This window comes from Phyllopteryx taeniolatus, chromosome 11 (assembly GCF_024500385.1).
Source record: "Phyllopteryx taeniolatus isolate TA_2022b chromosome 11, UOR_Ptae_1.2, whole genome shotgun sequence".
NCBI lineage: Eukaryota > Metazoa > Chordata > Actinopteri > Syngnathiformes > Syngnathidae > Phyllopteryx > Phyllopteryx taeniolatus.
In genome coordinates, this window is record NC_084512.1 from 11011548 (window position 1) to 11038217 (window position 26670).

At 43.5% G+C, this 26670-nt stretch overlaps 1 protein-coding gene across 1 annotated transcript in view; it reads left to right on the top strand.

Moving 5' to 3' along the window:
- The first annotated feature begins 9385 nt into the window (after positions 1–9385).
- irf2bp2a (interferon regulatory factor 2 binding protein 2a) overlaps positions 9386–26670 on the top strand; it is a 31094-nt gene continuing 13809 nt past the window's right edge. Inside the window, exon 1 of the mRNA XM_061788841.1 lies at positions 9386–9429. Within this exon, the coding sequence (XP_061644825.1) occupies positions 9401–9429 (29 nt within the window). The 5' untranslated portion in view covers positions 9386–9400. The remainder of the gene's footprint in view (positions 9430–26670) is intronic.

Below are 26670 nucleotides of genomic sequence, written 5' to 3' on the forward strand. Positions count from 1 at the left end.
TTCACCATCACAAGAAATTGCAATTTTACAAAAACAAATATTATTTTAGTTCGGTGTCATGTAGTGTTTCCCATACTTTCAGCTCAAGATTGCACTTAATTTGGTTCCTCCCAGGAACCCAATTTTATACTACATGTATTGCCATAACTTCAAAATATAGTAAAGATAAAGAACATGCATTTTATACTGCATAATATTGAATTTCCAAGTCCTTCAGGGTGACTTTATATTCCTCGTAACAAACCTAAGGAAATGGTTGTGTATCCCCCTTCTGTTTAAAAAGTTGTAATATCTATAATGTGTACTTTATTGGTCATTTGCAGAAAATTACTTTGTTGCAATGTCGTGTAATTGTAGGGATATACATTGTGAAAAACACCTTGTCAAGACTGACGCGTTGTGCTTCTTGAACGTAACACCGATATTAAAACTAGGCCAAATGAAAAGGAGGGCAAGCACAATAAAAAAGTAATTGTGTTGCATGATGTAATCAAATATTTAAAATACTATGCTGCGATGACTACTTAAATTCGTGATCTGCGAGGCAGTGTTCACGCTCGAGGCATGAGTCTGTCATGGTTTTGTGCCATCAAAATAAGGTGCCGTTTGTAATGAGTAGGTTGCATTCAAGGCGTCTTGTGTGCAACAATGGATTATGAGTCAGCGCTTCATGTTGAAATGGAAGAGAAACGAGGAGCGCCCGTTGTGTGCAGTAGGGGGCACTGTTGCTCCGAGCTGCCCACCTCTCACCACACGTCCTACTTCTTTCTCGGAGGCGTGAATGAGGGGTGAGATCACAGCAGCTCAGTTTGACAGCTTGAGAAAACGTCTGCTGCATGTGTATTTGTGATACTTTTACTTAAGTGCTCGCAATAACTCTCAAACCGAAGTAGTATACTGTCAATGACGGCTATGTTAAAATCCCTGCATTGCAGATTATAGGGCCTTATTTTAAACCACCAATCCATTACTGTTTATATGTGCCCATTGGACTATTACAAGGTATATTTGAGTTGTGCAAGACATGACTGGAGAACCTGTCACCAAATGATGGTCAGCAGTAATTACCGTTGCTCTGCTGTTTGGCCCTGTGAATGTCAGGTCGTGATCTTGTGCAACGAATGGCTCGCATAGCTCAGATTGGATATCTGACAGGTGGGGATGACTGGTAGTGCAGAAGCAGCTGTGTTTGGGAGTTAAGCGGCCAGAAATAGCTCGCTAGTATGTGGTTGCCATGGCAGCTTCAGCAGTAGTCTGAGGAGCTTTTGGTAAGATGGTGTTGATCTTTGAGGCCCTCCCGCGTATGTGCCGTTGAGCGTTTTAACACCCGATGCCCAGAGTCACTCTGTCTGTAGCTGATGTCATGCATGTGGGTCTCGTCAAATATACACAGTCACGGAGGGAAACATTAGAAGCGTGCCAGCAGCTATAATAATAAACACCAGTTGGGCCCAACACCTCTGTGTCATTCACCAAGTGAGGGCGAAGATGTCCTAAAAATAAAGCGGCACTGTACGTGCGGAGAGTATTAACTTCCACGCAGATGACCCATTTTCCATCTCGGAGGGGCTGAGGATGGGTGGAAAATCAGAGGGAGTGGAGCCAATCACGTGAATCCAAAGCAGGCTACAAATCCTGGCGGATTTCTCTTCCACCAAAGCCTTTCTGTCATGTGGTTTTCCCATTTTTATGCTTTCCTTGTGCTCAACAGGAGCCCCTTTCAAACTGCCTGTGAAAAACTAAATTTCCTTCGATTTAAACAGCACTGAGGTGGCATGGGGTATGACGTTCACCCATTCAGTTTCCGTTTTCGGAGGTAAAATCTGAAGCCTCTTTTACACAGAGGCTGCAAAATGATTGCATTGGAGACATAACAGTAACATTCATTTACTAGTTTTGCACCCAGAACCCAACGAGCCAGAACTTTGTGATATCTGTGTGGAAGAGGATGACTATCTGGAATCGGGGTGTGAAGTTTAAGACTCAACACTCACTTCTCTCGACCTGTTTGGTTGAAAGCAATTGAAAACGGGTTAGTGGACTTCCTGTGTATGCCCTGATAACTAGCATAACAACGGGTTTATATGATGATAGTTTGAACCCAAATTTGCTATAATTGTTTTCTTTATGGTTGTGTTTTTGGATAAAAGTGAAATACATGTATATAATTTATTTCTACAACTATGCAATATGCAAACATGAAGAAAGCCTAAACATCAGATGTTGTCATCTTTGATAGCTCTTGTAGACATCTTGTGTAAAACAAATTGTATTGTAGACATTTAAAGTTCCTGTTGGTGCTTTGACCCTGTCTCCTGCTATTGGGCTTCGCCATTTGTTCGAGCCGGACGGATGTGCTTTGACCTGTCTTGCCAAATGCGGAAGTTGGTTCCACATACACCCTTTTGGGTTTCTTTTTAAAAGCCGGATCCATTCTAGATCTTCTGTTAGGTCTCTAATGTACCCATTTCGTGGGTCCTCTGTGTGAAACAGGCTAATATTCTGTAGCCCTTCCATTTGTGGTTATGGCCCAACATCCATTCTAGCCCTCTCGTTTACATTTGCTGCCGAGCTGCATGGTGGGGGCCGCATGCACCAAACCACCTCCTAACGTCATCCTGCCCAACCTCCGCCTTTCTCCTCATCACCAGATGCCCGATATGACTGAAATTCAATAGTGCTGCTTTGCCTGAAAGGAGAGTGCATCACATGACTTGTGAATCCCTGTGTACATTGGGCAGCATTTTGGTCTGGTGGCAAGCTCCTCTCGGAGGCTGCCAAATTTGTAATGCATTGGAAATAAAGAGGAGAAAATCGACATTTCCCTTCCTGTCATCCATCATCAACATTATCTGTGCAATCTACAGTGGAAAATACAAAGTATTCAGAGCAGCAGGGTGAAGCAAGGGTTAACTGTTTTTTTCCTTCCTCTGCCTGTGATCTGCCCTCCTCTTGCACAGCAGAGCTTTGAATAGCATGAGAGTCAGACAGGCTTGTTTTGCATACTGTCGCTCTCCTGCATTGACTTGTAGCAAATCCCTGCCCTCGGGAGGCATGTCAGAGGGGATTAATGGGAGGGCCGGGCCTCACAGAGTTCCCCATTGTGGCGGCATAGCCCTGCACTGTATTTTCATCGTACGCAGTAAGGAAAGAGCGAGCAGGTGGGGTGGTGCTGTTGGTGGAGGAGGGGTCGAGTGTTTATTGTGTGCATTGGGAGAGGAGGAGGGGTTATACAGTGGTGTTATTTCTCACTGTCCTGATTCTTTTGAGCACAAGCGAGGGCATGAGAGAGTAAATAATGTATTTGGAGCAGCAGGGTGGTGGAGGGGCAGGAGGAGGTGTGGGGGCTTGACCACACTCAGGACATGCATGGGAAGGCAAGCAGCCATGCACAGGAAGCAGGCGAGCTGGGGGTGCGGGTGAGGAAGGAGGGAGGGGGCGCTACAACAACCTGGCTGTGTTCCTCTGGGGAATGTGGGGCCTCAGCAAGAATGCTGCAATCCTCCACTTCCGTTCCTCTGTGTTTTACCAAAACAAAAAGTGTACTGCTGCTTCCTGCCATTCTTAATGAAAGACGAAGAGTATGTTTACATGATGAGCGGGTATAGAATTAGACAAATGTAAGTAATACGACTTGTCAGCTAGTCGCAATAGCAATGTAGTAAATGTTTCTGGATAAGAAGATTTCTAAGACTTCCCATAAGTAACACTAACGCAGACAATAGCGCTGTGGTCCGAAATACTCACCAGAGGTTGAACGACGAGATTTTCTTGCAGTAGACTATAATATGATGTAAGTCGAGTCAAAGTCGATTCAACCATTGATTGTTATTTTTCAGCACAGGACAGCGGTCGCCAACCTTTTTTGCACCACGGACCAGTTTCAAAACAAAGAAATGTTTTAAAAACACAACTCACCTTTACGCTGAATGTAGTTGGTAGGAGGCCTGCGCGTGTTTTTCTTGTCAGCAAGCTGTCCGGTCTCATCCTGTGTTCCATAGCATAAGATGTTGTAAGACGGGACACTAGCCAGGTTCCCAAAAAAGTAAGCCTTTCTCTGTAGGGCCTATATGTATGTGACTTGTGGTTTTATTGTATTTGAGGATGGACTTGAATATTTTACCAGCTCCTGGTCTGATTTTGGGTCAAATATTTCCACATGCTTGTAACAGTACTGGCATATGCCAAACAAGTGTTCGTGATGTTGGTTTGGTGCATGCCATGATATGTATAAAGTTCTCATTACCACACAGTTTTTGTCTGCTCATTATTTTGGACATAACATTTTGCCCACAAAGATGAAGCTTCACTTTGCGCTGCTGCCCTCGTTCCCCACCACCGGTTCCGGGGGTACTGCTGGTATGAATATTTTAAAACTAGCGATCATCAAAATAGCCAAAGTTAATGACACTAACCACTATTCTCATCCACAATCAATTTATTTTCATACTATCTAGTACGAAGTCCAGCGATGGCAGCCAAAGTCCTCTCTGAATTGGCTAATTAAAAGACAAGATTAGTAGTGTGTCAACTTCAAGTTGTAAATGTCGATGCAGTTGTAAAGTCGACTAGTCAATTAATCGGTTCAACCCATCCATCCATCCATCAATTTTCTGAGCCGCTTCTCCTCACTAGGGTCGCGGGCGTGCTGGAGCCTATCCCAGCTATCATCGGGCAGGAGGCGGGGTACACCCTGAACTGGTTGCCAGCCAATCGCAGGGCACATACAAACTAACAACCATTCGCACGCACAGTCACACCTACGGGCAATTTAGAGTCTTCAATTAATGCATGTTTTTGGGATGTGGGAGGAAACCGGAGTGCCCGGAGAAAACCCACGCAGGCACGGGGAGAACATGCGAACTCCACACAGGCGGGGCCAGGGATTGAACCCGGGTCCTCAGAACTGTGAGGCTGACACTCTAACCAGTCGTGCACCGTGCCGCCCTCGGTTCAACCCCAGTACTCAAAAATGTCAATTTTTATAGCTTACTGCCAGATTCAAGAGTTTTACCCCTTGTGCAATTTTTGCTTTTTAGTCCCTTTTTCTTTTCTTTTTCATGCTCCAAAATGTTGTTCTAGTGTGAACAAATGGCCACACACCTCAGTTTTTAATCCCTACTCAGTTAAAAGTGGTATCTGTAAATGGCCCCTAATAGTAATGTGGTGATGCTTTGATCTAACCAAGCTTTCAATTCGTCAGCCTTCTATCAGCAGGGCCACTCTTTAAAAGTAGAAGCCACTCTTCTATTTGCCGAACATGTCTCCATGCAATAATCTGGGATGAAATGCTCTTTGAAATAATTTCTTTTTGAGGCCGGATGTCACTCCTCTCCTCCGCCTGCGTTTGACTGTGATGAAACTTGCGCTATTATACCATCATCTCCTTATCGCTGTGTGTCACTCTCCCTCGGCTCGTCTCTCTTTCTCCCACCCCAGCTTTGTTTTTATGGGAGCGATGAAGGGTACCGTAACCTTGGAACATGAGTGAAGCATTCCCGACTCCCACTGCTCCAATAATTTGAAGGGGGAAAAAATCAAGTGGTGAAAAAAACACTTTTCTTCTCTTTTGCACGAGATGCAACCTTGGAGGAACTTCTGGATATGTATTGTCTTCCTGTGCTGCCTGGCGAGCTGCAACCCACTTGTTCACCGAGGAACTACAAAGTGGGTTGGACGCCTTGCATCTTGTGAAAGCGCAGCCTTTGGAAGACTTTAGCTTTGAACCGTTTGCCTCATCAATTCCCCACGCGAAAGCTACATTTGAATGTGAGGCCAGCGCGCAATGAGGGGGCGGCTTATCGGCCCAACTCGTTGAATGTTATTCATTCATGCACAGTGCTTATAGGACGGGCTGTGCATGCAGGATTCTGCTTCACGTTGGTTGCTTATGTAACACAAGAATGTGATGTGTAGATAGATGATGATACCACTGTATATTTTCATAAAGGCCTTGGTTGCTTATTTTCTGGAATGTTAAGACAGTCTCCGTACATCAAGGGTCATAATCTCCTGTTTGTGCGTAAATCTTCTTTTTACGCGCCTGGCTTGCGCTTTGTCAAGGTGCGCCAATTCTCCTCGCAGGTGCATGAAAAATAGTCTGCTGAATTTGTTTGCCAATTAATATATAATATGTCGACATTCGACCGTTGAGCAGCGTAATGTGACAGGGACACATTTACGGCCGTTGGGCGGTCAGTAAGCGTATATGGGCCAGGTGTCCCTCGCACTGTCAGCACGAGTCTGCTGCCGGGCAGTCACCAGCCGTCGGCGGCTCGGTGCACAGGAGCGACTCAAAACGTGCAATATGATGTTTTGCCTTCGTAAGACGATAGACTTACTACAGCCTCTGGAGTGCAGCTGGGGAAACTCACTTAAGTCTCTGGCAGAATGCACGCTTGGCCAGATAGGAGAGGAAACTCCCCCGCTTAAGAGTTACTTCACCCGGAGTACATCAATGGTGAGAAGATGCGCAAATGATAGAATTAAGTGGCCGACAGAATAGGCACAGCATGCCTTTTCTGACTTAAGCATAAGGGGTAATATGCTCTAAGCATAGTTGCAACCTCCTGCTTCAATGTTAAATGAAATCAATTTGACTATTAGTCTTTGGGTCATTCTGGGTGACACTAATTCATGTTGCAACAGTGCAGAAATGGAGTGAAATATAGGCCCCGCCCCTCCTCTGTGTCATTCCCACTCTGCTGTACTATTAAGTGAGTGGTACTTACCACAGAAAATTCCTGATTTGTCATTTGGGTCCTTGGATTTGTCACATTAAATCTGCTTTTCTCAAAAACTGGGGATGGAGATTACAGGCTTTCACAGGCAGTGAGATAATAACAGTGGCAAGTCGGGCTTTGCCTCTCCAATGAAACTTGTCAAGAGGATGATGTGGAGAATAGAGAGGGACATCGTGTGCTACATCTAATTCTCATGCTATGACTACAGCACTTTTCGGACCCTTTGTGTCCCAATGGAAATATTTCATTCGGACCCCCGATCCAATTGAAATGTTGGTCAGGCTTGCAATTGTTCAGTGAACCTAAGCGGCTCTTTCCTATCCTTCAGCCCTGCTTCTCACTCGCCACCAAAATCCGCCTCAGGCTATCAGGCGACTGAACACATGGGCAGTGTGCGTGCAGAAGTTGAAACGTTTTCAGCCCTCATTTCATCACATTTCTGTCCCCACTCTTTGATATTTTTCTATTGACAGTAACATGTTCCCGCAGTGGGTTTGGAGAACACGAATAGCCATCATTTGACCTATTTTACAACGAGCTTTGATCTGTTCCTTCTTTGCTTGCAGTCTATTTATGGCATCTGTGATGATTGCACGCCTAAGATATGAGCAACCCAATGCTTGTTTTCAAAGCACTGCTTTTATTTGCATAAAGCGTTGTTTTCTTTTCTTTTTTTAAATAAATATATCCACGTCTTGTTTTTTCCCTGACATAAAAAAGGCAGTAAAGGCGGTCCTCGGTTTATGAGGGTTCCGAATTATAACATTTTGAGATTACGAATGTCGTGCGGCACAAAAAGGCACACTAAGTTACTGTCACACTTGTTTTTCGTTCCTTTGTATTCTAATTTTACAACAATTTAAAAAAATCTGTGCTAATGTATACATTATTAATTTTTTCTGCAGTGGCGTTACAATAAAAACAATAATTAAAAAGCCCAAGAAAAACTAAAAGCCCATTTGTTCAAAACAGACATGATGAGTTGAACACTGTTTGTTTGGCTGAAATCCATATTATCCAACTTTTGTAAGTTGTAATTCATAAGGCGCTTGACTGTTTAGGCTCCATTCATATAGGCTGCATTCTTTCAAATTTTAATTTTCATCCACACTCTGATTATTAGTGACTCGGTTATTAAATGTCATTTCTAAAGTAAAATTTGCGGCTGACAGCTTGTCAATTTGAAAATGTTGCTGCCAATTCAATAAGCCCCTGTAATTATAAATGCATGAAACAATTAAGACAAGTCATTACACTTACTGTAGGGTCACATGGGGTCGTCAGCTGGAAAGATTCCGCTTTGCCTCAATGCAGACTGAGTTAGTGTTGCAACCAGAGATGCTCTATGGAGGCTTTTAGTCCAGCTGATGATGCTAAGAGCAAGGCATCTCTATAAAGCGTAATGAAAGCCCACCACCATGCACACAGACACGCACCATTTTTCCATTGGGACAACATTTTTGACATCCATTAGGAGGTTTCCCAACATTGAGCCAGGCTCGGAAAGGAGGGCTAATGATGTAATTCCCTCAGAGAGCACATTAAAATGTCCAAGTGCAAAGAGCTGACATCATCCATTTAGCACAAATTTTCCAATAATATACATTTGTCTTTTCCTCTTCCCTTCTCCCTACAAACTGGGCCGCCACACATACACTGACGCCTGCGGGCTCTACTTAGGTGTGCAGCCGTACCGTGAAGGGCTGCATACAATAAAGGAAGATATCATTGCACCAAACCGTGTCTTCCCCTGCGGCAATAAATGGTTTAGCGCCACACAGTGCTGTTTTTAACATGGCTACCAGTGTCATCTTACACTTATACTTATTTGTCTCATCTGCACACCACAGACATTCTACAAAACCCAGCACAAAGAGGAAATTAACTACTACTTTTTTTGTACTACTTTGAAAATGTATGATATGAATTATATTTCCACAAGGGAGACCTAACGGCTTTTTCTTTTCCATCCCGGTGAGTGGGCAGGCTTTCACTTCAATAATGCATGCTGGAAGATGAAGTAGACGTGAACTGGAAGCAGAGAAGGGTTGCTACGCCTCACTCAATAATGAATCAATTGATCCCCTGCAGATGATGGATATGGTTGCTATGACGACAGATGCAGTGTTACTCAGGGCATGGAGACAAGAGGTCTGTTTCCCAGAACTGCAATCGGCTTGTGAGTGCTTTGAATTGGAATTGTCAATGCAGGATGCGATGGATGAATGCCAAATATATTGGAAGGTAGCTTTAGCCAGCTGAATGGATGTTCAATCCCAAGAGGAATTCGTGTGTAAAATCCATCACTCAAGTGACAAAATTAGCCAAAGCTAATCAAATGTTCCCATTTTAGATTTGTTTGTTTGCATTGGATTATAATATTATATAATCATATAACAGACACTCATTCTGGATGTTCTTTTTACATCTCCACACACACCTGACTCATGTGCATGGTGCTTGTTTTTATAAAAAAAAAAAAGGTTTCCACGTCTGCATGTGTTCTGTTGCCGTGGCAACGTGGCTACTTCTGGACCAGCTGGGACCATGTTGCCAAGTAACAGCTGAGATATGAAGAGAGGAGGCGAGAAGCGTGGGCACTGGGAAGGAAGTGAGTGGGAATATGGTGAGCCAAGGATAGGACGACTTGTGCAAAGATGGCGAACAAAAGAGGAGCGAGTATGAGGTGAAAATAGCACATTGGATAATAAAGTAGTAGCGTTTTAGTTATTACCTTGTATTGAAAATGTATTTCATCTCCCACTTATCTCTGCCGTACTGCTAGTGAATATACAGTAAATGCTGTGGCCACCAGTGTTGCCAGTGACCTTGAAAAAGTAACTTAGTTACTTTACTGATTACTTGATTTCAAAAGTAACCAAGATTACAAATAACTTTTTCAGTTGCTTTCAGCAGCTGTCAAGTGGCCGGAATAGAACTTATCCATAGAACAAAAAGAGCATAAGCTTGACCGTACCCATTACTTGGTAATATATGCCACACAAGTTACAGAATGATGCCATCAACATGAACCAGTAAATTCACTATTAGTGTAGTTGAAGCCACATTAAATGAGCAACTTACTGTATTTGGCATGTCACGTCTGCACTAAGTACCTAAACATCTAAACAAGTACACCTCTAAAGACTCTTAACTGATAGATGGATAGACAGACAGACAGACTAGCAACCCTCCATATTGTTTGAGTTATGTGGTTTCCGATTGTGTGGGGGTCCATGAAGGGTAGCGTGTGTGTGTAGGTAAAAGTGAGAGCGCGGCGGTTAGATGTTGGGCTTGGGGGAAACCGAGAGAACTGTACTTAATGTTGTTTTAAAAGCGTGATTGCGGCCAATAGTACTCGTTTTGTTTGTATTGTAGAGTTGTTGGTAGCTTTTCCTGAGTTCCATCATAATTTTGATGCGAAGAGTGAGAAAACGTTTTTGTTCCCGGTGACAAGTTTACGCAGCTATTTAACTAGCAGAGCTGTGGGTGATTGACGGGGGGAGAAGCACTTACTACTTACGTGAGCGGTGCAGCGCGTCAAACCAAGCGCAGTGCAGACTCCAGAGGATGTTGAAAGCTCTTACTTTTCATTGTAAATATTATTTAAGCTAAGTATTCCATGACGATTTCTGACCCCGCACTTCTGGATGAATAATTAACCCACAATGCAATGCGTGCTTAACACGCCTGTAAAACGCTATTCATAATGTGTAGCTAAAAAATGAACAACCATCAACAGAGAAGTTGTGCATTTCTTTGCACTTTTATATTTCAACGATGACTCAATGGTAACTATTATTGGTAACTGTAATCTGATGTCTTCCTGAATACAGTAATGCGTTATATTGCTCTTTACTCAAAATGGCGCTCATTTTAGACCACTGGTGGCCACTGCTTAGCATCTTTAGTCCAAAGATACCAAAAGAATTGAATCAGTGCTAGCGAGCAGCAGCCTTTTTGCATGACAAAAAAAAGACATATAGGTTGGCTCCATACCAGAACAATGTTATATTCTTTCACAGTCTGGTGTGATTCACCAATGGCACTGTTATGAATCGTTAAATCTTTTTGTGATTGATTATATTACTTCACAACTGACTATTTAGCTGAGGGGGAGAAGTAGATTTGCTTGTTCCAGGTCGTACGTGGGAGCACCAGTTGCTTGGCAGAATCCATAGTGGTAAATCATAACTGCTCCAAGGGCCATTGAAGAATTGCGCATATGCCAGTCACAACCAAAAAAGACAGACAAATAACACACACAGTAAGGAAATTAATCCAGCAATTATGATAGTTTAGTTCATTTTACATATATATATATGTATATATGTGTGTGTGTGTGTGTGTATGTATATATATGTATGTATATATATATATGTATGTATATATATATATATGTATGTATATATATATATATATATATATATGTATGTATATATATATATATATATATATATATGTATATGTATGTATATGTATATATATATATGTATGTGTATATTTATATATATGTATATGCATATTTATGTGTATGTATGTATGTATATATGTGTGTGTATGTATGTATGTGTATGTATATATGTATGTATATATATGTATGTATGTATATGTGTGTATGTGTACCGCTGTTGGCTATAATGCAGTGTAAAAAAATACTCCCACGTGCCCAAATTATAAACCCCATGCGAGAGCATGTATTCTGTATGTTATCTTTTTGCTGGAGATGCATTTGTTTTCAAACAGCAACCACCTGCCCCTAATGCAGTCAACATAATTGGCCAGGAATAGAGAAATACATACGATTGTCGCCTAAATCTTTCCCTGGAATTCTGAGTCATAATTGCAGTGTGTTGTGTATGGCCGCACCGACCGCGCCTCCCGCAGGACCACAGCAAAAGCACCGTGTTTGCCGTGATTCATGAGCAGGCAGAGAAATATCGAGAACACTCCGGTGTTGAAGCCCCCTGGCTCAAAATGAGAGTGCGTCCTTGTAGTCCAGGAGACTCCGGAATGCAGCTGCACTCAGTGGCGCTGCGTTGAGTCAGCACTGTTTTAGTACATGAACGGGGAAGGTTGGCGTGAACATTTCCGAGGTTTTTCCACGTTTGTTTATGTTAGAAATGTGGCTCATATCCATTAAGTCGGGTCGGCCTGCATTTTTAGCAGCTGGTCATGCTTTTCAGATTCTTTCAAGGACAGGCTACACCCACTGAGTCACATAATTAAAGATTAACAAAAGAGTGACGGTATGTTTTTACTGGGCACATTTTCAAAGACTCATTAATTGTCAGCACATGATTATGTCACCCCAGCATTGTGTTAGACCACTGGCTCAAACGCTTCCCTTGGTGCTCATTATTAACATACATTTTTGTCCCTTACCACCCGAGCGCGCTGATATGTTGCCATGGAAACACAGGCCATGACGTGTGTTGCCGCTCCGTGTGGGACTAATTGTTATCCCCCAAACATGCTCCTAGGTTCAAGTCACAGTGCTTGCTTGCAGTCATTGTTATATGATCCGCATGCTTCAGTACTCCTCCACAATAAAAAACCAACACAAAGCCCACTGAAATCCAGTGCGTGAGTGAGAGACAGCAGAAAATAACATGAAAAAAAAGAACCCGTCTATTGAGTTTCCTGCAACCTTTACCCTGCTCTTTGATCCAAACGAAACAGCGGCCTGGGAAATGAGAAATTTGACACCTGGAGCTCGGCTAGCGTGTTCAGGAAAGAAGAGGTTACGTAAAAGTTGCATGCCATAGATCAGAACACAGCATTTGTGCAGGAATTAGAGGTGGCGAAAGCAGAAAAACAAAAACAATAGAGCTCAGGCTTTATATAACTCAGCTTGCCTGTGGCCATTGTGCAATGCGCTGCAGTTGTCTGGGCTGATGTAAACAGAGCTTTAGTGCCTCTGGAGGCTCAGCCATGTTCCTTGATGCAGCAGTTATGGGCACATGCCCTACTTTCATAAATCAGTGCTGGATAAAACGGAAATAAAGTGAGAGGAGAGGGGGGACGAGCCGCGAGAGGGGATGCCGAGTGTGGAGGGGTTTAGGAGGGACGGAGGGAGGGGGGCAGGGTAGAGGCTGAACAAGGCTCATATTGATGTTCCAAACACAGCTGCAGGCATCAGCTGACTAGCTGGCCTAAAGCTCTGCCTCCCGCCTTTATCAGCTTACACTGTGACCTTTCTCTCCCTACTGGAATAGATTCCACTCACCCCCCCCCCCCCCCCCCCTTTTCTCTGTGGGCTAGCTGACCCTTTACCATTCACTGTCCACATCCCCCAATGAGTTCAGAAACTGTCCTCACTGACATCAGATTTCTGAATGTTGTTTGTTTTTTGGGTGCTTTACGCCATACCCATCTAGTAAAAAGTTTGCGGTTTTGAAAGATTGTCAGAGAAAACCACGTTCATACAAACTTGTAAAAATGACTAAAAAATAGGGATGCACCGATACCACACTGAGTACAAGTTCTAACATTTGAGTAATCACCAATACATTGTACCAATATGTGATAACGTCATCGCGCCTTGCAATTGTGTTTTAATCAAATATTAAAAAATACTACGTTTTCTTGAACAGCATATATTTACATGACAACGCTAAATCCTCAAGATACGAAACCAAAAACTAAATGGATCATACAACTAAGATTGTACAGTGTGTGTTAACTGAAGAATTCAAATACAAAGATTAATTGTTAATTAATTAATGCTGTTTTATAACACTGTACATAAATCAATCCCCGGCTCCGCCTGTGTGGAGTTTGCATGTTCTCCCCGTGCCTGCGTGGGTTTTCTCCGGGTACTCCGGTTTCCTCACACATCCCAAAAACATGCATGGTAGGTTAATTGACGACTCTAAATTGCCCGTAGGTGTGAATGTGAGTGCGAGTGGTTGTTTGTTTGTATGTGCCCTGCGATTGGCTGGCAACCAGTTCAGGGTGTACCCCACCTCCTGCCCGATGAGAGCTGGGATAGGCTCCAGTACTTACAAAGTGTACCTGAATGCAGACACATGCAGCAATTACATGACCACTAGTGTAATTGTGTAAAAATGAATGGTGGCTTCAACGAACAGCAAGCCAGCATTAATTACATGATAAATGGGTAAAGAATAATAATAATAATACAAACAAACAAAATACAATGGAACCTCGGGTTCTGAAATTAATTGGTTCTGTGACCCCGTTTGTAACCCGAAACGTTCTTAACTCGAGGTAATATTTCCCATTGAAATGAATGGAAATGCAATTAATCTTTTCCAGCCCCAAAATGAAATTATACTTACCTTTTTTGTTTTTGTTTTTATTTTATCAGTGTGTGGTTAAAATAAATATAGTGCAATATAGAAATATGTGAAAACACACTATTTTAAAGAAATTAAACTAAATAAATATGATAAGTTTATTGCTCATTAACTTTATCTAAGGAGGCATAAGGGGAGGAGGACTTCAGCTCCTCATTGAAGAAGAGCCTTCTTCCATAATAACACGGGGCAATTGTTTTTCCTTTTCTCAGTTTCTTTTCAAGGGTTGATTTTGGTACAACAAATCGATCTTTCGGCGGCACGGTGGCCGACTGGTTAGAGCGTCAGCCTCACAGTTCTGAGGACCCGGGTTCAATCCCTGGCCCCGCCTGTGTGGAGTTTGCATGTTCTCCCCGTGCCTGTGTGGGTTTTCTCCGGGTACTCCGGTTTCTTCCCACATCCCAAAAACATGCATGAATTGGCTGGCAACCAGTTCAGGGTGTACCCCGCCTCCTGCCCGATGACAGCTGGGATAGGCTCCAGCACGCCCGCCACCCTAGTGAGGAGAAGCGGCTCAGAAAATGGATGGATGGATGGAAATCAATCTTTCTTTTTCTGTTGAGGAAAACAAATCAGAAAGTGGGACTTCACATTGTCATTTATTGCTCTGTTGGCAAATTTGCTGTACATTTCTTTTGATCATTTTTGTGTATTGCCTCACTCACACTATCACCAGCAATTGCTTTCTCTGTTTTGTCAGTCTAATAAAGAGCAATAACTAACAACAAACTTACAGTGCCTACCTTAGTTGCACTGCGTGACGCACAGTCAATGACTGTTGCACAATGGGCAGATCTTTCTGCTCATCTATGAAAAGTGCTTCCTCACACTATCTTTAGCAGGTTCCCTTTTTATCTTGGGTGCCATTCTGACTGTTTAGCTCTGTTTACTTTTTTAGAAAAAGATACGACGATAGTGCACCTTCTTCAGTCTTCATTCATAATGTGGCGGCTGGTGTTCGCCTGAATGTGCGTATAGGCAGAACGTCTGCCTACCGAACGTCTACGTCTACGTGTAGATATTTTGACGTGATTACGCCAACATTAACCCTTTTGTTGTTTTAATTAAATAAATAACATACATACTGTGAATAGTTTTAGTTTTTTTTGTGAAAATAAAATGATTTCGGGCCTTTTTTTTTTTTTTTTACTATGTAAATCACAAGTGCTATTAGATTTGTGATTGGATGATCAAGGATGTGGAGGCGGAACTTCCAGCGAGAACAGATTTCTGCCTTACGCCGCGGAGCAAACAACTAGTATTCAGCTTAAATCCAAACATCATGCACCATACATTATTTAGGCCATTACGTGAATCGTTTTTCCTGGGGAGGGGGTTGCCGTCACTGTCATCATAGGCTGTTTCGTACTCCTTGAACGCTGGCAGCTAGATCCATTCCACACATCCACCATCCACACACAGATGTAATTTCTGAATATTACTCCGCGGCGGACTAATATGCGAAAGCACATCCGCCTGAAGTTCCGCCTGTGCGCTCAGGACCTGCTTTGGAGTCACAGGAGTTGACTACACCAGAAAAAAGAAGTAACGGTACTTTTACTCTATTTCAATGATCTAAATGTCGCTCGCTAATTTTATTGATCAATTTTTGCTTATTTATCAACTATTTCGTGCGCGAGACTTCGACTTCCGCATTGGGCGCCGTTTGCGCCAATCATGTTTAAGCGCTAGTGACGTTTAAGTCTAGTTCACCAATCAAACGACAAGAAAGTCACATGACCTCACACAACGTCTTCTATTGGGTTTCCCGGGCATAGGTATTAACACTAGATGAGCCAGCCCGGCTGATGGTCGTGCCTACGTGGCAGCCATTTTGGCAAGATTGTCGTTACTGTGATGGCAACGGGCGCACTACTCGTGTTTACATTTAGACAAACAAAAACAACAGCTTTCATGTATTGTAGTATTTGTCTGGCACTGTCTGCCCAAACGTGGATGTTTCGGCCCACTTACAACTTGAGAAAACACCTTGCAGTAAAAAACATTTTATTTTGTTATTTTTATTTTATTGATGTTCATGGTGTGGTTAAAAAAATCTGAAGTTACTCACTATTTACTCAGTACTTGAGTAATTATTTCACTGTGTACTTTTTACTCATACTCGTAATTTTTGGAGGACTACTTTTTCCCTTTACTTGAGTCCCATTATCGTCAAATAACACTAGTCTTACTTGAGTACAATATTTGGCTACTCTACCCACCTCTGGAGTGGACATCCTCTATTGTTACTCTTACGTTTAAGCAACATTTTTGCTCATCAGATCAGCCAGTGTCGTATTTGTTGCACTGGTCTTTTGTATTTTTGTGTTGAGGTTGTGGTCCCAGCGGAACCACGAAGCACACGTAACATCGACGACAAGAGCTGATCCGCTAGTACACCTTGTTTTAATTAGGAAACGCGCCTCCAATTATCTAATTAGTTTACGGATGTTAATGTTAAATGTATTAAGCGACGGAGCGATGTTACGGGTTATGTCATAACACAACACACACTCACTTCAAATTCAGAAATGGCCAAAAAAAAAAAAAATCCTGGACGTGGCATTTGAGATTAGCCTTTGAAGTTGGTAATAGTGAAAAATGACGTAAAACAGACAATTATTTTAGTCAATTCTTTTCCAGAATGAGAGTGCTTAAAGAGGAGGATGCTATTCATGTGGCACAGGTTGAACCTGGCCTCGGGTGCAGGTGGAGATGGGGCTGGCTTAAGTTGGAGACCCAAACAAAAAAAACAAGAAATCTTAATTTATATTAAAATCTAAATAATTCTCTGCGGGGGAACCGGGGATCCCCCCCAGACACCCCTACGTTTTTTTTTTGTTTGGTCTGTCGCCTTTTTCATGTCTTTGGTGTTTGCATGTCTGATGCACAGAGTCAATGATCGTCACACAGCGCGAGTAGAAGCATAACATAGATCCTTCCCTTCGTCCATACAAAGACCACTCGCAAACCGAAAGTAATATGTAACTAGAGGCAAGTTTTCTACAAAAATGTTGTACGTAACCTGAATTGTTTGTAAAAAAAAGAGTTGTTCGTAACCCGAGGTTACGCTGTATAACAAATGTGACACAAAGTTGCATGGACTTACCTACAACACAATTTCAGCTGGACAACAACTGTAAACAACTGAACAACTGTAAATGAGTTAAACGTGGACAAGTGTTTTTTTGTCTGTAAACTGTCACTTTAAAGGTAACGTAGATAACAGTTTGGCCTCATAATAATTAATGAAAGTTTTAAGAGCACATGATAAGGTAAAATACAAAACAAAATATGAACACCTATCTTGATATTCTGGATTTTTAAAGAAACGCGACTCACTACACTGTGCTGAGGAGTTCATCATCCATTTTGCACAGCACAATTTGCAGTCGCCTAAAAGTGTTGTCCTTAAATTATCTCCACACACACACAGCTGACATAGCTGACATATGTCAGGCTGGTGATGTGGCATTGGTTCATACAGTATCTAAGAATTTTTGTGTACCGATTCTGTATGGCAACGATACCGATACTTGCATTGGTATTGGTGCATGTTTACTGAAAACTCTTGAATATGTGTGCCAGGCCAGTTGGTGATGTCACTACCACCTCCACACCAATGGATTGTTTTTGTATACCATTCGTCAGCGAATTTTTGAGCTCAGAATTTGACGAGACTCCACCAAACCAGTAGTTGCGGTGTCGTTAAAGGACTAACCACAAATGTTTCTCAATTGTTATTTTTGTTGACATACTCTCTCACAGACAAACATTTTACAGTGTTTACAGGGAAACAGTCATGATGTCATTTTGAGAACTCATTTTTAAATTATTCCGTTTTATCTGTCAGGTAAACAAACAGTCAAAATGACAGTTTTAAATTTGTTTACAGTTGGAAATTGTAATATGTCCGTAAGGCTATGTTTATATGACAATAAGCCAGTTAAAACTGGGAAGTATTTTTCGAAAGTTTCACATGCAAACGGCAACCGCGTCGCCCTCCCTTTTCCCACAGACTTACAAAAATTACTGTAATGTCAACACATCAAACCCCCAACCCAGGCCATACCCTTTTTCTGTGTGTACTGTATGTGAGTTGATTAATAACATAAGTGAGCCAGTTGGATACAGTAGCGTTGTAGTAAACATACACTTTGATGGAGAAGTGTTATTAGCACAAACACAATGACAGCAAATGAACAGCCAATACATTTTCAATTACAAAAAGTTATATATTCAGTGAACCTCTGTATATTGCGGGTGATACAGTTTACCGAGGCGTTCCCAGGCCAGCTGAGAGACGTGGTATCTCCAGCGTGTCCTTTGTCGTCCCCAGGGTCTCCTCCCGGTGGGATATTTCACCAGGGAGGCGTCCAGGAGGCATCCTAAACAGATGCCCGAGCCACCTCATCTGGCTTCTCTCAATGTGGAGGAGCAGCGGCTCTACTCTGAGCCCCTCCCGGATGACCGAGCTTCTCACCCAATCTCTAAGGGAGAGCCCGGACACCCTGCGGAGGAAGCTCTTTTCGGCCACATGTATCCGGGATCTTGTTCTTTCGGTCACGACCCACAGCTCGTGACCACAGGCGAGGGTAGGAACGTAGATCGACCGGTAAATTGAGAGCTTCGCCTTTCGGCTTAGCTCCTTCTTCGCCACAACGGTCCGCATCACTGCAGACGCTGCACCGATCCGCCTGCCGCTCTCCCGTTCCATTCTTCCCTCACTCGTGAACAAGATCCCAAGATACTTGAACTCCTCCACTTGGGGCAGGATCTCATCCCGACCCGGAGAGGGCACTCCACCCTTTTCCGACCGAGGACCATGGTCTCAGATTTGAAGGTGCTGATTCTCATCCCAGCCGCTTCACACTGCCACGCTGCGAACTGCTCCAGTGAGAGTTGGAGATCACGGCTTGATGAAGCCAACAGAACCACATCATCCGCAAAAAGCAATGATGCAATACTACCCTTCTTCCTTAGTACTATTAGTAATAATATGAGAAGTACTTTTTAAAGTATTTTTGTTTCACTCTCTCAGTTCTCCAGACAAGAGACAAAGTATGCCTGTTTTAAGCTTTTTTTTTTTTTTATACTCTCAGTTAAAAGAAATATGTAAGACTGACTGACCAAATACAAAAGATAATTAAACATTTTATATTTAAACATAAATGTTTAACTAAATCATACAGTACATTACAGGCGTAATTTCTCTCTGCTTTGTGGGAACAACTACTGCATCTTCTCGGCTTCTTTTTCCCTTTTCTCATTTGTGCTGCATCGACATCCGGTAGAGCTCAGTGCTGCCTGGTATCTTGCATTAAATTGTGCAATTGCACTGAAATCACAATTGTAAATTTGGACTTTCCTGTATACTGTTAAAAAAACAATTGCTTAAAAATCTAGGCAATATGGCAGGGGTTTGCCGTATTGGGCGCTTAGTATCTGACTGGCCTACAATCGCTGCCTCCCTCTTTTTTGTGCATCAGCACTTTCAAGTGAGAGCTTGCACAACTCACCATCCAGTCACTCTTCCTCCTCACGTCCACACCCAACGGCGAGACGGATCAAGAGGGAGTCGTGACGTTTGTGCTGCGTATTTCAGTGGGATTATCAGGCCATGCAGAGCACTCTTCACAAACAAAAGCGGCACAGCCTGCTTAAGTCGACAGGTTTGGACATATTTAGCAATCCCGAAGTTAGCAACAGCTTCAGGGTCGAGATGGAGGCGGCAGCTGTTCTGAGAGGGCTCTGTCCCCGCGGGGCAGCTATCAACAGAGGTGACTGTCAATCACTGCCCTGAAGACCTCCTGGGGCTTTTTCTCAAGGAAAAAAAAAACACACAAACGCAACAGACCTCCCCCTTGATGACGCTCTTCAAGTGTTACTGGATAATGTCTTCATGGAAGCTGCCCCCAACAAACTCACACACACGCATGGCACCTCGCACCCCTCCCAACTGTTTGCAGGAAACACTCATCCTTCTCTGGAGATGTTGCCCAGGGCCGCTCACAAATCCTGGACTCCTTTCTGGGAAATGAAGGGCTTAGAAGAGACACATACACACTGGGGTAAATGTAGTGTGGGGGTGGAGTGTGAATGCAAAACACAGCTTGCCAAGTATATCCGGTGCTCTTCGACAGTGAAAAGGTCGGATTGAGTGTCTGCCTCCTGTGGGCGGCAAATAAGGAACATATTCCATGCTTGCCCTCACCCCCCACTTCGGTAACTGGGCAAGAGAATTTAAGACATTGCGGTATCCAGGCAGACCTCGGCGATGGCCAAAACATCAGAGGAATGGCGAGTGAGCGCTTGGCGGCAGAGGACAAAGTGGGGCGTATGGAGGGAGCAAATAAGCGGGAAGGCAGGCGAAAGAATAGAAGCGTTTAAAGGCAGTCAAGCTTCAAATGTCAGTCAGCTCGGTGTCAGACAATGGAACACAGCTGTTGCTCGCTTTTGAACTGCAGCTGTCCGCCTTCCGTTATTCGTCCGCGCATGTGGCCGTTAAAATGTATCCGTGTGCAGGCTGCAACATTTGCATGTAACACATGGGGGTCATTGGGAGTTGTGGAGAGACACATAAGGAGGTGGCGAACGCGGTCCTGATTTAGAAACCCTCGAGCAGGATGCCATGAGAAGGTGCGACAGAGCGAGGCTCGCTCGATGAGTCTGGTGTGCTTTGAGAATCACACGTGGGGGGTGGGAAATATAAAGGTTACAACTGAAGGACAGCTCACTTTACTAAACCCTCTTTTGATTGTTATTGCCTTTCTTTGAGCCTTTTGACTATAATGGCCACAATGTCCGTCACGCCTAAACCCCGCTACAGGCCAAATCCCTCTACACCAACCCCCACACCCCCACACCCTCATGACACTTCTTATGGGAGTCATCGGTTTGTCACAGAACATCTCATCCTCATCTCGGCTGCTTTTTGATCTCATGTGAGACAATGCGGCATTAAGGTCTGGCCTGATTTTGTAAAGCACAGCTCAATTACTGGAGGGGAGATTCATTATCATATCAGAGAGCGCAGACGTGACTCTGCAAATAAAAGAACACATTAGACTCCTTCCCATACACACACATCATACCTCAATTATTCATATAACGTAAGAGGGCACCTTGATTTCTGTTGGCACTGGTGAATTCGCATTTTGGAGCTCTCAATCCAGCGCATCAGCTTGCAACTATTTTACTCGAGCTGATGCGTTGCATTTATTATTCTGGATCAAATGGCCGACTGCAGACCTCAATGTCAAAATGCCTTCAGTGTCACTTTTTCAAGCTGTAGCATTTGTTAAGTGTGTGCCACCCTGGGTGCCTCGTCAGCGTCTGCTGGCTACACAAAGCAGGCCCCTTCAATTATGCATAAGAAGGCAAAACACACACACATGTGGTCCCACTTTGCATGTGTGATACAGATAGTGCTCCCCGCCACCCTGTGTTCTACTAAACTGAAGACAGATGACAACATTCTCCACAAATTGTTTGCCTTGGCTTTGGCATTTTATCACAAAAACACCCTCGCCCCCCACAATGAACATAAAAGCCCCTCAGCATGTGGGTTGCTAATGTCCAAACAAGAAATTTTTTAACCCAAAACAAATAATGAAAGTGTTGTTTTGAAGGTTTTTTTTGTTGTTTTTTTTGGGGGCGCCGGCGCCTGAAAACACATTTGAAAATGTTTTCACTCCACAAAACATACTCATCACAACACAGTTCTTGTCCATATTGATGCTTTCAAATTGGCAAACCCAGGTACTATGAGGTACTATCATTAATCCGTCATCGCCAGGTCATTTTAACATTTGAGGATCCATGAGAAATAACACACACTAACAGTTACTGTTCTGAAAATGGTAAACAAGTACATTACAACAAAAATAATGGAGATAAATAGCTCTGTTGTTGTTTGTATGTATGACCACTATACTAATCCATTTCACTTCATTACTTTGATTTGCACTGCAGGTCCAAGTGCCCAATCCCTATTCAGTTCCGTCTATTTACACGTGCATTTCAAGTGACACGTGGCTGTGTTTACACTGACAGAAGTCATGAGACAACCTGCATGCAGATACCCAAATTGCACGTCAATAACACGGTAAGCGTCAATACCGGGCAGTGACATCACAGAAGTAAACAGCAATATGGAAATAATACATTATGAACATTAGATACCGTTTGATATGGGTTGGCCGCATTTATTGATTTAAGTGCATGTAACCTCCACACTACTCCACTGGCTGCTGTACCCAATAATTTTGCTTATTTAAAGATCAACATGGGATCAACGGTGAACGACTGGTTAGCACAAAAGCGTCACAGTTCTGAGGACCCGCGTTTAAATCCGGCCCCGCCTGTGTGGAGTTTGCATGTTCTCCCCGTGCCTGCGTGGGTTTTCTCCGGACACTCCGGTTTCCACCCACATCCCAAAAACATGCATGGTAAATTAATTGCAGACTATAAATTGCCCATATGTGTGAATATGAGTACGAATGGTTGTTTGTTTATATGTGCCCTACTATTGGCTGGCGACCAGTTCAGGGTGTACCCCGCCTCTCGCCCAGAGTCAGCTGGGATAGGCTCCAGCACGCCTGCGACCCTACTGAGCATAAGCGGTATGGAAAATGAATGAATGATTAAAGATCAACAAGCGCTAGTGCCGCGCTCCCATTGGCACATATCCGATGCATATCAGCCATGTTTGGAAGAGGCCAGTTTTCACTGCCATCACTCATATCGAAATTGTGCCACTTGAGAAAAAAATCGGAATTATGCTACTTGAACTAAGCGTAAATCCAGCCTTACATTTAAGATTATCAAACAAGGAGGGAAGACAAGTAGCTGGTGCGTATGCGTGTTATGTTTATTTACAAATTATACTGTCTTTACTCCTGGGTTGGCTTGCGCATAAACACATTTTCATTTGTTTTTTGCAGGTTGGCATGTGAATGACAAACTTAAAAATCAAAGGAAAAAAAGGAACCCAGTTTTTATGAGATCATTATGTAAAACATACCCTATTTTATACAAAGGCATCGCATGCAACGGGGACAGAATACGCTGCCTTGTAACCCTCAGCTGGAGTAAAATGGGATTTTCTGTGAATACTATATCAGCCCTTCCATTCAACCTGTGCCTTTTTTTTTTTTTGCATGCATGCATGAGTAAATTCTTGTGCGCGCCTGTCTATTGCATGAGCTATGCATCACCTCTTTTTGTGCTCCTTATTGTGCATGCACAATTTCTGTGTGTGTGTGCATCAGCGACCGACTTTGTGTGCATTCCATGGTAAATAGATCTGGCCGCTCTCTAGACTGGATGGAAAAGGGCCCGGGGCTAGCAGTGTACAATGCATCAGCAGATGGGAGAGCCCATGTTGCCATCACACGGCATTCCTCATCACTGGGCATGCTCAGTGGGCCTGTCTCCCCCCCGACCGTCCACCGCACCCGCACACACTGCCCCCTTTTTCCTCCCAGGGCCTGTTTGAACCAGTCAGTCGGAGGTGGCGCTGGTGGTGGAGGTGGAGCGGCTGCACTGGCTTCTCTTCTTTCTCAGTTGACCTTCAAAAAGGCAGGCGTGGGGGGAACGTGGCTCGACGGTGGGGAGGGAGGAGGGGTGTTTTTCTAAAAGCTCTCTGGCTGATATGTCACTCATTATTTCCACTCCGCGCTTTTGCCCTGTCACAGCCCTCCGAGAAGCAGCCAACAACTCGGTCGTGCTTTGCACGCTCAGCCTCGCACACAATGAGAGGCCTCATTATGCTCACTTGTCACAGGAGAAAATATAATTCACTGTGGCTAATGTTAGATACAACTGCACAATCTAATCAGATCCAATAGAAGAGTTGTACTATAATATACATAGTGAAGGTTTATAGGTTTGAGTGATGTTGAAACTGTTCATTATTGTGATTGTAGTCTGTTTAGTATTGTGGTGTAAAACTGCACAGCATCATACTGAGAGCCGTTTCTAATTTTAACAAACACAAATGTCTGCATAACACTGAGCAAAAAAAAAAGGAAGTAGCAATGTTTACCTCGACAAAGGTCGAAGAAGAGGGAAGTGAAATTATTTGTCACTGGAGCGTCAGTTGCATACATTGTGCAACCCGATGACAAAATCACAACGAAGTTTCGCATGTGTCACACTGAAGCAACAGCACAGTGTTACTACTTTTACAACACAATTTGTTTACTTGTGCCCAAATGCAGTTCATGGCATGATAATGCTAAATGCTAAACTGGAATCACTGGTCCAGTAAAATCCAATAAAAGAATGCCGCCACATTGAAGAATAATAACTAATAATGGTTCAGGTTTCATATTTAGCTGCAGTTCTCACTATGATGACTGTTGCGGTTATGTGTAGCATGTAGTGGGCTGAAGAAGTGAGCAACAATGTTGCTATGTGACTCATTTGTCTCAACATTAAATGCTCGTTGTACTGAAATGATATTTTATGTTCGCATACAGTGTCATTACAAAACAGGGTTATACAAGTTTGTGTTTCCCACGTAATATGTCAACACAAGTCACAATGAGTGTTTCCCACATGGTTAGTGAGGTCACTCCACACTAACATTACAGTACACATAATGGCCCAGACTGCTATGGAGCATGCTCCATGCTGACGATGCAGAGTGAACGTCTCCGTGACTCATATGGCAAGAACCAAATCCCTCAGGCGTGTGCACATTATGTCTTTTTGTCCCGCAATGGCTGAATTCTACTTGGACTATTATTGGTCGCCCCTCTTTGACCAACGCCGGGCACTGGCTGACTTCCTGTTGAAGTCGTGCGAGCATCAAGCCAATCAGCTGTGAAGACTGTGACACTCCTCACAGCTATTTACTAGCCGACAGGCCGGTTTAAAAAAAGGCTTAAGGCGAGCTTAGCCTGCTGAGTAATCGCACTCGCAAGTGACCTATAAACATGCCTCCCCCCTGTGCTTGTATGTTTTTACCCACTAAAATGCATAGCTTATTTAGTGAAGTGTTGTGTGTATGTGTGCGCTTGAGTTGTGCTCTCTGACATTTTTGCATTGCCACTAAGAGCAGGAATGTGCTGCTTTGCAACTTTTCAAGATAACAAAGCAGCATGAGGCGGTTGAGAGTAAACTTTGGATGAGGTCACGCCCCGCCAACGCAGCACACTGTGACATGAGAGGGGATTTTTTTCTGGATTCTCCCCTGGTGGGCGTCATGCCTTTCACTGTTGTTTTTTTTTTTTTTTTTTTTTTTCCTCTCCCCTCCCTCTCGTTTGCCTTATTTGCTCTGTGAGCGCTTTGGATACAATTACAAGTCGCCAAAACAGCCAACTAGCATCTGTTATTATATGGTCAGAGTTAAGTGCAGACTGTATTTGACAGCAACGAGAATAGACGACACAGAGGCCAGCCCGAATCAGCTTTCTCTTGAGAGTTCACAATGTACTCCCAGGGACAAAATACAAGCAGAGCTTTGCAGGGCCACTTGAGTTCACTGCGGGCAATACATGAGTACTAATGCCTGATTCAACACTGGCTCTGGTAAACATGCTTGAGATTCAATGTTTACTCTGCTGAATGAAAGCTTCTAGTCAGACCGTCTGATAGTTTGGCCTGGAATTAGATTCGGGAAGTCATGAGATTTCCAGGTGGCTGAGCTTTCCTGGAATTGTTAAGCAGGGATTTTTCAAAGTGTTGCCAACACTGTCGGCTGTTAAGAATCACAGAAATATTTTCCGCCGCTCACAGGTATCGTATTGAGAAAAGCCAAGCCTGTAAATAAATAAATGTGTGAATTAGGTTTTTCCCACATTGAAGAGCAGTCAAATATTGAAAGTGAAAGTAGCGGGAGTGCACACGAGCAATGTTTTCAGAGAGAAAAGGCTCTCTGGTGCCATCATTTGGTTCACAGAGATGCATGAATATCCGTAGTGAACTCCTGCTGAACTCTCTGCACCAGAGCCAGCCATCAGAGCCACATGATATGCAACACACACACACACACACTCTGTGACCTCCACAAATCTCCAACCACACCAGGGTACATGTGTGTGTCCGCCATGTGAATCATTACACAGTGCTGCACCTGGCTGCAGTCAGAGGACTTTCCTCTGATAACCCTGATGGCTGTTGAAGGGGAGGTGGCGGGAATGCGGCGAGCCCGAGTGGAAAGACAAACAAAAAGCAGTGCTGGGGCGGTTGATGCTCCCGCCCACTCCCGCCCCTTTTGCGTGTCCAAGTGTGTATGTAAGCAGTTCAATGTTTAACCCTTGTGTCAACAGTCAGCAAGTGCCACAACAGCGTTCCTGTGAGGCGTTTGTCTTATGACACAGAGCTTTCATAATGGTAGCGTGGCGTTGAGTGGCCCGCACGCATTGTTCTGTAGCAGTGTCGGATGACTTGTGGTCTGATGAGTTTCATGTTTGTGCACGCTGTGAGTTAATGAACACGTTGTTCACTTGTAGTTCAAACTGCTTCCTTCTCCATGCTGTAAATGTTTAACCCTTACATACAGGTCATTTTCCTTGCACACATAGTATGTTGTGGGTCAAGTCTGACCTGGGCCAAGAATATCCTCAAATTATGAACTACAGATCTTTTAAAAATAA